We start from the raw sequence: 9077 nt of genomic DNA, 5'->3' as shown, positions 1-9077 counted from the left end.
GACCAGACACTCGGCACGTTTTTCTTTTCTTTCAGTCGGGAACTACCACCAGCCCCGGGAGAATGAAGGAGCCAGCCTACTCAGTCTCCAGCTTCTCTGGCAATGCGCAGCTTCAGCGTCTTTCTCGAGGGACATATCTTTGAACTTGCCAAGATGGATTTCCCGAGTGACTATCCGTGGCAATTTGACCATGAAACGACACGTCTCCCGTTTGATGTGCACGGCTGGTTACGTCAGCAGCCATGCGGCTTGACTACCGTAGAACTAGCCTTGTTTACTTTGCAGCGTTCGTTCTTAAGAATCCTCCCCGTTTCTGTTGTTTCCCCGTGTGCAACACTCGATCCCTAAGTAAAGGCGCGCGTCCACCAGACGTCTTGGTATTGCAAAACATGAAAAAGTAGCCCCCTCTGCGAGTCTGTCTTTTCTATGTTGACGCATGTGGCATTTTCCTGTGGTCGTCAAACCCACTCTGAATCCAAATGGGCAAGTGTACCAATTCAGAGGCACAGTGTTGAAAACTAGAATCGAGGCTGGTTTCGCTAGACCACGGCGGGGTTCCCTCTCTGCCTACACGTGAAAGCCGAGACCGACTGCGCGAAAAAGGCTCTCCTTGTTCACTACCGAATCATCATTTATTGCTCCGGATATTCAGGAGTGGACGCAACATCTCGTTACACAACGCTACGCGAAGAAGGATCCAGAGTACTCTTGTCCTGGTTATCTTTGTTATATTATATATGGTGCTCAGTTGGATCTGTCTGTCGCAACAAAGTTTGCAACGCTAAACGGTGGATCTTCCTGTCTTCCGGTTTGGATTCTCGTTTGAAAAAGTACACAGTCAGCCAAGGTGACTCTTCTGACTCCAACATATTCCGAGACTCGGTGAGATCCTGTCTCAGAAAAAACTACTCCCAGTACGATGGTACGGATCACACTATTGTCTGAGTGGTTGTTTTCTTTCGTTGTTCATACGAGAGAATACCAGTCATCCACCCGTGGTTTTACGCCTAAAACATAACCGATGTGAAAAGACCTTAGTGTCGCTGAATGATGAAATCCACTTTTAACCAAGACATTCGCGTGTGCGCAAGGTAATCAGCCCCAAAAGACGGTGGAACCGATCATCCTAGCATCTGAGCTGTTGATTTCTCTCGCTGTTCACCAGAGTGATAACACCACTCCTCCACATCGTTTACGCCCAGAACATCACCGATGTGGCGCAATAACCGTACTGTCGTAAGTACTGAACTCCAAACTTTTAGCTGTTATTAGCAGAGCGTCCAGCACCGTCATGCACAACGAGTGACGCAAACACTGTGGCAAGGAGAGGCCAAAGAAAGGGAACGTGGCACTTCTCTGAAAAAAGAACTAACCCTCCGTTCATGCCCTTCTTTGCAGACTCACTGCCCGCACCTCGGGCTCTCCCCTGCCAGGCTTGGCAATTCCAGATAGAGTTCTGTTTTGAAACTCCGCAGGGGTGCAGCAGATGACACGCTCTGCATCGGCAGGTCGCGGCGACAGAAGCAAGCAGAAAGGACTCCCAAAAAACAGGATCTTTCCGCTTAGGATTTACGACGTCTAGTCTCGAGGCCGAAACGAGGCAGTCGAGATTGGAGGCCGGGCCGCCAAAGGCGAGGTGAACCTGACTTCCCAAGGGAGAAAACGCACCGCTGAAAAGGGGCCTTCAGTAGGGAGTACCGAACATCCAGGAGTCTGAGGAGCGGAGCAACAGCAAGCACAGCAATACAAAACTCAGCCGGCCTTTTGTTCTTAGATCCGCATTCTATACACGTCGACCACATACACGAAACAGTGCGTGGAAAAAACCATTGCCTATTTCACTGCCCAGCTGAATTCGCCCGTCCCCACCAGAACGTGAAATCAAGAGCGTGTTGGATAAAAAACTAAGTACGAGGGGAAAACGCGTCTCATGAGAAAACGAAACCAAACGCCCACGGTGCGCTGGTGTGAAAGTGTCACGAACCTGCGCCAGACTCCTTGATTTGAGATCCCTCTGTTGGGCTCAGACTCAAAGTCTCAACCAGAATTGTACAGGTTTGTTGTGTTCCTCGGAAACATACTTTCGCACTCACCGTGGTTATACTTTCTCGGCCGGCCCATCCGATTCGTTTTTTCGTTTTGCGGGTTGTCTGCAGTGAGGCATAGAGAACAGAGAACGCCAGTCGAACTTCCAAGTCCTCACAGTTGTTCTTTCCACTCAGCACTGTTTCCGGACTCTCCAAAAGAGCGCGCGCATGCGAAGTAGCAACGCTTTCGACAGAACAAAGCGCCACACATGAACCTGCTTCCAGGAAGCTGACCCCAAACACCTCCGTGTTTCACCGTTTGCCTCGTCGAGGCACCCTCTGAGTAACGTCCATATCAACCCGTAGGCGCGGGGCGAAACGGGCGACAAGAAAACAGAGACAAAGCCTTCTTTTCTCTCGCAAAGGAGAAAGAAAATCGTGTCCCGGTGCACTCACAAACCAACAGAAGTCCTTCCCACTTACAAAAGGAAACAGAGTATGTTTTCCGCTCAGAAAAGGGAACAGAATTTTTCTAGCTGACCAAATGAGAGACAGTCCGTTTTTCACTGACAAGCGGAGAGAGGTTGGATCGCACACAGGCACAGATTTCTTCCACTTACAACGGTTGCTGGGGTAGAGCAAGTCACTGGTTCCAGCGAGCGTCTTCATCTCCGTGAAGAGTCCGTTCAGCTCCCTCCAGGCGTTGACCGCCCAAATCGCCGGAAGCTGAGGCACATCCAAGAGGAGGGTGAGGTTCGCGAACGCAAGTCTGAAAGAAACAGGAGTCGAAAGCAGTCATGCGCTGGCATAGTTGAGATGCTACTTCGGTAACACATTGTACGCATGTGGTTGCTGCATACATTCCGTGGATAGTGCACAGCACTCACGAAGACCGTGGTTGCATGCGTCTAGCAACTGAGTCACGTTCGATATCCCAGGCACTCCAGTGGCTCTCTTTACTCGGTTGGTCCTTTCAGGCAGATCCCCAACATGCAGTAAGCTGAACAGGCGCACGAAATTGGACAAGAGTTACTAGCTGTTTCGACACAAGGGGGCACCGCGCTCTAGGCGCGGAAGTTCGAACCTAATGCCGAGTACGTGAGGAGTAAAGACAGTTCATGAGAACCCAGGAACCCACTTTGCACTGGGTAACGGAGAGTCTACAGTCACCTGTTTTCTGAGTGGTGGGCCTCTAAATCCTCCTCTCCATCGATCACAACACTAGGGAACAGAGCGAGAATACGCGAAAGTTGAAACGAGCCGCCAGAAGGCAGAAAGCTGAGGACTACGGGTGAAACGCGCGACTAGGAAAGGAGAGAAACTCGAGGGGAAACTCCAACAGCGAGAGAGACGGAGACGGCACAGAAGCAATGGGAACGCCAGAAAAGACAAAGCAAACACAGTTGGAGTGAACCGTAACACTCTTTACGAAAGACAAATGGGTGTCTGAAAAGTGAGGGCAACATGCAGGCGAAGAAAGAGGGGGTCGGAAAGGAAACATGAAGCAAGACTGACAAGAACATAGAGGGAAGGCCCAATAAAGGATGGGATACACCAGCGATTCGGCGCACAGGGACATCTCCGCACTGAAAGAACCAATGCTGAAACACGGGCAATCTGATGGATAACTTCGTCCACGGGGATGAGACCAGTCTTCACAAGTAGTAGAACAACAAGTATTCGCCAGTCAAGCCGTCAGGAGCCTCAGTATTCAGAGCCGTCCTGCTAATAAATATCGGTGCTTGGTAGAACCACCGGGAGTAGGTAGTATACAGTCCCAGCAGCGGATTAAACGATATCGTTGGATGTCCAGAAAGAGCAACGTGGAGAAACAGTGTCAATTAAGCATCGTGAGGTTCGATGGAAAGCAACGTGTAGAAGACGAGAAGGAAAAGAGCAGTGAACAGGCACATGTGAAGCGGTCACCGCCGGACAGCGAAAGAAGGGCATCGCCAGTCGAATGGCGCGTGGTGGGGTCAGGACTTCCTCAAAAGCAAAGAATGAACGCAAGAAAAGGTAAAACGTGTACAGACACACAAAATGGCTAAACAAATGTGCCAGCAAGAAACATCCCCCAACAGGAACGCACGAACAGAGAGGGTAACAGGGAACCTGTCGACTAAGTCAGACGGCAGAGGCAGCAGAGTGGATCCTGGAGAGCTCGTTCTCACTGCGAAATGCAACACCAAAGCCCTCGGAAAATAGAGTCTGCGAACGGGTCACGGCATAAACATGAAATCATTGAGTGCAGGCACTTCTTTCTGGGACAGAAGAACGATTTGCCGAAAGTGCAACTTCTCCTACTGCGAAACCGTAAAAAAGCACGCACACGTGTTCCCTGCTCATCCGTCGCAAACAAAGAAACAAGGTTTTTCTTTCCTTCCTGTTGTCTTTTCGGACGGCGCCGCGCTGTGTCGGTGAACGTGCTCTATCAGAAGAAGGACCCTTCGTTCCTGGATATATTGACAGATCGAGCGCCGAGACAAGCCAGTTCTTTGTTTTTCTGGTATCCGTCGTAGTTTTCAGAAGGTTAAACATTTACACTGAACGGTGACATGTCCAAGAAAGATACTCCAGACATACCCGGGGCTGGTCGACATTGTTGGTTCTTCACTGTTCGCGAGGGGACAGAGCCGGAGGGGAACGCCTTGTCGCTCCTAAAATACGAGGCCTGCAGACGAACGAAACGGAATTCCTTTCACCCACGAGAGAAAGCAAATGGGGAGAAAGTCTCTCTTCTCGTGTTAGGCTCTTCCTCGACGAAGATTCCTCCGGAACAGAAGGCGCGAATTGCCACAAGCACCACTAACCAGGTTCGTCGTCCCCTCTGCCGTGAAAAAGGCCGCACGCAGCGTGGGAATGGCAAGCAAACGACGCCAGCTCAAGTTCGAGAAGGATTGATGGTGAAACGATGCGAAAGTGTCAGAGAATCGAGTTCGTAGTCTTCCAGCAGGGACAAGCGACACATGCTTTTCTCTGTGTTTGACGTTCGCGTACACGGTGTGTGCATGCAAGCGTTGGTACTTTGCAAGGATAAAAGAGAAGACGGGACCGGAGACAGACCCTCGAAAGCAGGAGACACGGAGCGCGCAGCAATAAAGGAAAGAAGACTTGACGCCTCAGTTGTTTGGGGTTTTTGACAGAAGATAGTTTCGGAAGGGGGTTTTCTCCCCAAAGGCAAGGAAATTTCGAGCTCACATGAGCAGCACTTGACAACTTTCGTATGCCAGGTTGACAGTGAAGGGACACAGAGGGTCACTCATTTTCCAAACATCGTCTTGATTCCGTGTTGTTTCTTCCTCTTTGCAATACGTGAACACAAATGCTGCATGCGGTGCCTGGGTCTCTGCTGGTATGCGTTGTAGATTCCTCGTCTTACGGGGGATTGGTATATACAGTCGATGCGCTATACAGTGTAATAGAAATTCACAACTGCTGCCATGCACATTCTTTCCGCTCAGAAACACAGGAATCTGAAAATGCATCGTTGTAATTCGAGCTTGCAGCAACAGGCGCTGCAAGGAATTCGCACCACTAGGTTTGATATTCTGTACGATTGATCTAAAAGCGCGATACCCTTGTGTCGTTTATGTAGATCTGCTAAGGCGTGTCAAGTTCCTTGTATCTATTTGACTCAGTCCGTACTTAGGGTCAAACCAGAAGAGTTCACTATACGTATCTGGCTACAGTGGGTGCCTCGGGAAGCAGCTGGCGGTTTATGTGGGATTGAGGCAAAGCAGTCAAGGCTGCAGTTTCAGTGGAACTGTAGCAGAGATTCTTGCGAAAAAGTTTCCCTTCGAGGGGAGACAGAGCAAAGTGGTTTGTCTGGTGTAAGTTTTCGTTTCTTTATGGTGCGTTGGCACGGCGGCTTACAGAGAAAACCATTGATTAGCGTAGGTTGACAGAGCGATATCGGTGTGAGGGAAGACCCGGTGTCAAAGCGATTAATCCTGCCACGCCGTTTTAGGGAACCCACGCTTTTTTATCAATCCCAGCGCAGCTCTTTTCTGGGCAACCACCCCAGCGAACTCCCAAATGGAGTTCGCGACGCGTGATTCCGTGTCCCACGCCACCACGTAACAGTCGAGGGGTGCAAAGTAGACATTCTTTGTCGGTATAGCGAGCATCGCGATGCGCTCTCATTCTCAAAGAACTTGACTGAAGATGCCCGACAGCCACCAATATCAACGAAGTCTGGGCGTGCACGGGCCGAACAGCAAGTGGCCAGATCCGAAAAAGTCATACTTTATCGTTTTCCAACAACACAGATGCCAACATGCACACAGAGGGTTCCAGGGATCGACAACACTTCTCGGAGCTGCAGGACTAGTCCGTGGAAGCGGTACTGAAGATGTATGCGTCGGAAAAAGTCGGTGCAAGTACTGCTGTTTCCCCTTACTTCCACCAAAAAGAACGAGTTTTCATGCGGGCACCAGCTCCCCGGAAGTCCGGAGACCAGGGAAACGTGCATGATTGAGCTTCACTTGTCGACCACTACGCGTTTTCATGGCAGAGTAAGACGTTTCCACAACCCCGTCGTACGCCTCTGTGGTGTCTGATGCGTGGACCTCCTCGCAACATTTGTTGGCTTCTTGAATGAGGGGATTTTCGTGTCCGTGATATTTTCTGTTCGAGAAGAGGGACAGCCGTACGCACTTCTCTTGGACGGCGACATTCGCGACACTGGGAGGAAAGAAACTTTGCTCTTTCTCTAGAAAGCTTTGTCTTGGTGATGAACCCTTTGCTCCCCGTCCATTCGTGGGCACGCCCTTGTTGTTGCACGGTGCCTTCGCGTCAAACCGAAAGGCAAGGCGGTCTCCTGAAACGGTTTCGGCATGGCAGAACCGAACGCTTTTTTGGGCCGGGCTGAAAGTTTCACCAGACCTAAGAAGCTGCAGATGTCGGTGGCACGCAGAAGAACTGGCGAGTGTGTCATGTACGTGGCTGGGGCGGCCGTTGCTCCCAGCTTTGTTCCCGTGGGGCTTGTCGCCTCGAATTGGTGGTGCGTTCACAGCTGCCTCGACGCCGATTAACAAGGAGCCCCCTGCTTGGTGAATCCCAAATTTCCTCATCGGAGATCCGGCTGAACTCACCGTTGGCGCTGGTCGCGTCTGAATAGCGTTTCCGCCTCCACCCGTTACAGTAAATTCTCCCCCGCAAGCGACGGGAGGAACAAGTCCTTCCGGAGTCGGATTGTGCATCCGTCTGGCTCGGCGGGGCCTCGTTTCGTTGCCAGAAGTGGAAGGACTCCCTTCGTGCCGGAGTCCCGCAGTGAAACTGAAGGGATTTGGTTCAGTGGTCTTGGAAACAGCCAGTGATGTCGCAGGCACACTCGTGCAAAGTGTGGCCTCGTTGTTTTTCCGGTCCCAGGAACTGTCCTCTGACACAGCTGAAACAAAACCGGATGGCACTTCGCCACACTGTTCTTCAGCCGGTAACGGGGCCGACAGACACTCGAACAGAAACGCTCGACACTCGCTATCAGAGGGGGAGGGCGTCGGAGTGGAAAGAGTTTCGCTGCGTTGCTTCCTCGTGGCAAGAAGTTCCCTGAGTTCTTGCCTCACACTTTTAGAATTCTCTAAGAGAGAGGAGGCAGGCGGGAGGGGCTGCCACAACTTCAGAACAAGTTCGACCGCTGTGTGAGGATCCATCGGCATGGGCTGCTGTCGGAGCGGTCCCGACTCGGTGTCATGCCCCTGATCGGTCTGTAGCTTCTCTCTGTTATTCAATTTGATTTCCTTAGAACTTGGTGCTGACCTACAGACGTCAGCATCAGCCAGCCTGAATTCTACAGGACCAAAAGGTGATTCTCGAGGAGGAGCCTCCGAAGAACGACGACATTCTTTTGATTCTCCTTGGGCTGAAGAGCAGACCGGAACCGCAGCAGGCGAAGGAGAATTTTCCGGTAGCAGCTGTTGTTCGGTTGATCCGGCATCGAGAGAGGGATGACTGAACCGTCCATCAGACCGTCGTCTGCACCTCTTGTTCGCCGAGCTGCTATGTTTTATATCGATGTCGTCCTCCTCAGAAAGACATCTGGTAGTATTGCTGGCCATTTTCTCTGAAGAGTGAGACAGCTCATCAGAAGGCCCAGGAGAAAGCACTTCAGAAGAATGATGAGACATTCTCCGTCGTCTCTTGTTTTTAGAATTCCCGATGTCAAAAACTGATGGCTCTAATGGGATAACACTGTGACACCGCGGCTCCCTGTCTGAGAGCCCAGCAAAATGTGTACGATTGAGTCGCTCATGATAGGCACGTATGAGCTGAGGGAGTCTTTTCCCTTCATTTGCAGAGCCGTTATGGCGCCTTTCCGGTGGTAAGGTGTGTGGTCGAACTACGCTTACTTCTTTCGTTGCTGTTCCGGCCTGTTGTTTGCGAGGCTTTTCGTCTCTCACAGAGAAGCGTCTGCGACACCCACATCCACGACTCGATTTGGTGGGAGACTGCTTCACCTTTTCACTCATGATTCCGACAGGCGTGGTCGGAAACGGCTGTGCATTGCTACCTGCATTCACTTTCATCGCATGTCCAGGCGCATCTTGTGCTTCTGTTTGGTGGGGCTTTCCATCTGAGACGTTCATCGGTGGAAAATTCTCCGATGCTCTGAAAAACAGTACACCATCTGAAATTCGCGTGTTCTGGAGTGTCCTTTGACGTTTCTCGTTGTTTAGTATGGGGACTGCGGAAAGCCGGGGAGATGCCCCATCAATCAGCGCCGTGGGAGGCTTTGCTAGGAAATTCTTCTCGTTGTCGTTCTTTGCCACCTCGAAGCTGCTCAAGCCATGGTGATAATCCGGTGACGCGGGGCAAGTTGGAGGAATTCGAGAGCGCATATTGGAGCAAGAGCAACTCTGAAGAAAATGGGCGCCGTGTGAGCGCGTAAATAAGTGCACAGATGGCACCCACAGTGATGAAAGAAACACAACAGGTTTCACAGCTCGCTTGTGAAACGCAGACATAAAAGGACATACGCAGGTTCTACATCAGAAACAGTCACACCACTGCTGTCTGCTGAGTCCGGCGTGCGACCAGTCTCTCGTCGTTTCT

At 51.2% G+C, this 9077-nt stretch overlaps 2 protein-coding genes across 2 annotated transcripts; both read right to left on the bottom strand.

Annotated features, from left to right (window-relative positions):
• Positions 1–957: 957 nt before the first annotated feature.
• On the bottom strand, positions 958–4971 carry TGME49_310180 (hypothetical protein). Its single transcript, XM_018782611.1, has 3 exons — positions 4611–4971; positions 2648–2796; positions 958–2150 (listed from the first exon to the last, which is right to left on the bottom strand). The coding sequence occupies exons 1-3, from the start codon at positions 4625–4627 to the stop codon at positions 2038–2040; spliced, it is 279 nt and encodes a 92-aa protein (XP_018635582.1). The 5' UTR covers positions 4628–4971; the 3' UTR covers positions 958–2037.
• Positions 4972–8031: 3060 nt separating this feature from the next.
• On the bottom strand, positions 8032–8863 carry TGME49_310177 (hypothetical protein; the record flags this gene model as incomplete). The annotated part of the gene is made up of 2 exons (XM_018782610.1): positions 8032–8088; positions 8375–8863. The coding sequence occupies 2 exons, from the start codon at positions 8861–8863 to the stop codon at positions 8032–8034; spliced, it is 546 nt and encodes a 181-aa protein (XP_018635583.1).
• Positions 8864–9077: the final 214 nt, after the last annotated feature.

The sequence above is a fragment of the Toxoplasma gondii genome, chromosome XI (assembly GCF_000006565.2).
Source record: "Toxoplasma gondii ME49 chromosome XI, whole genome shotgun sequence".
Classification (NCBI taxonomy): Eukaryota; Apicomplexa; class Conoidasida; order Eucoccidiorida; family Sarcocystidae; genus Toxoplasma; species Toxoplasma gondii.
Note: the sequence above shows the minus strand (reverse complement) of the source record. Positions and strands in the feature narration are given on the sequence as shown.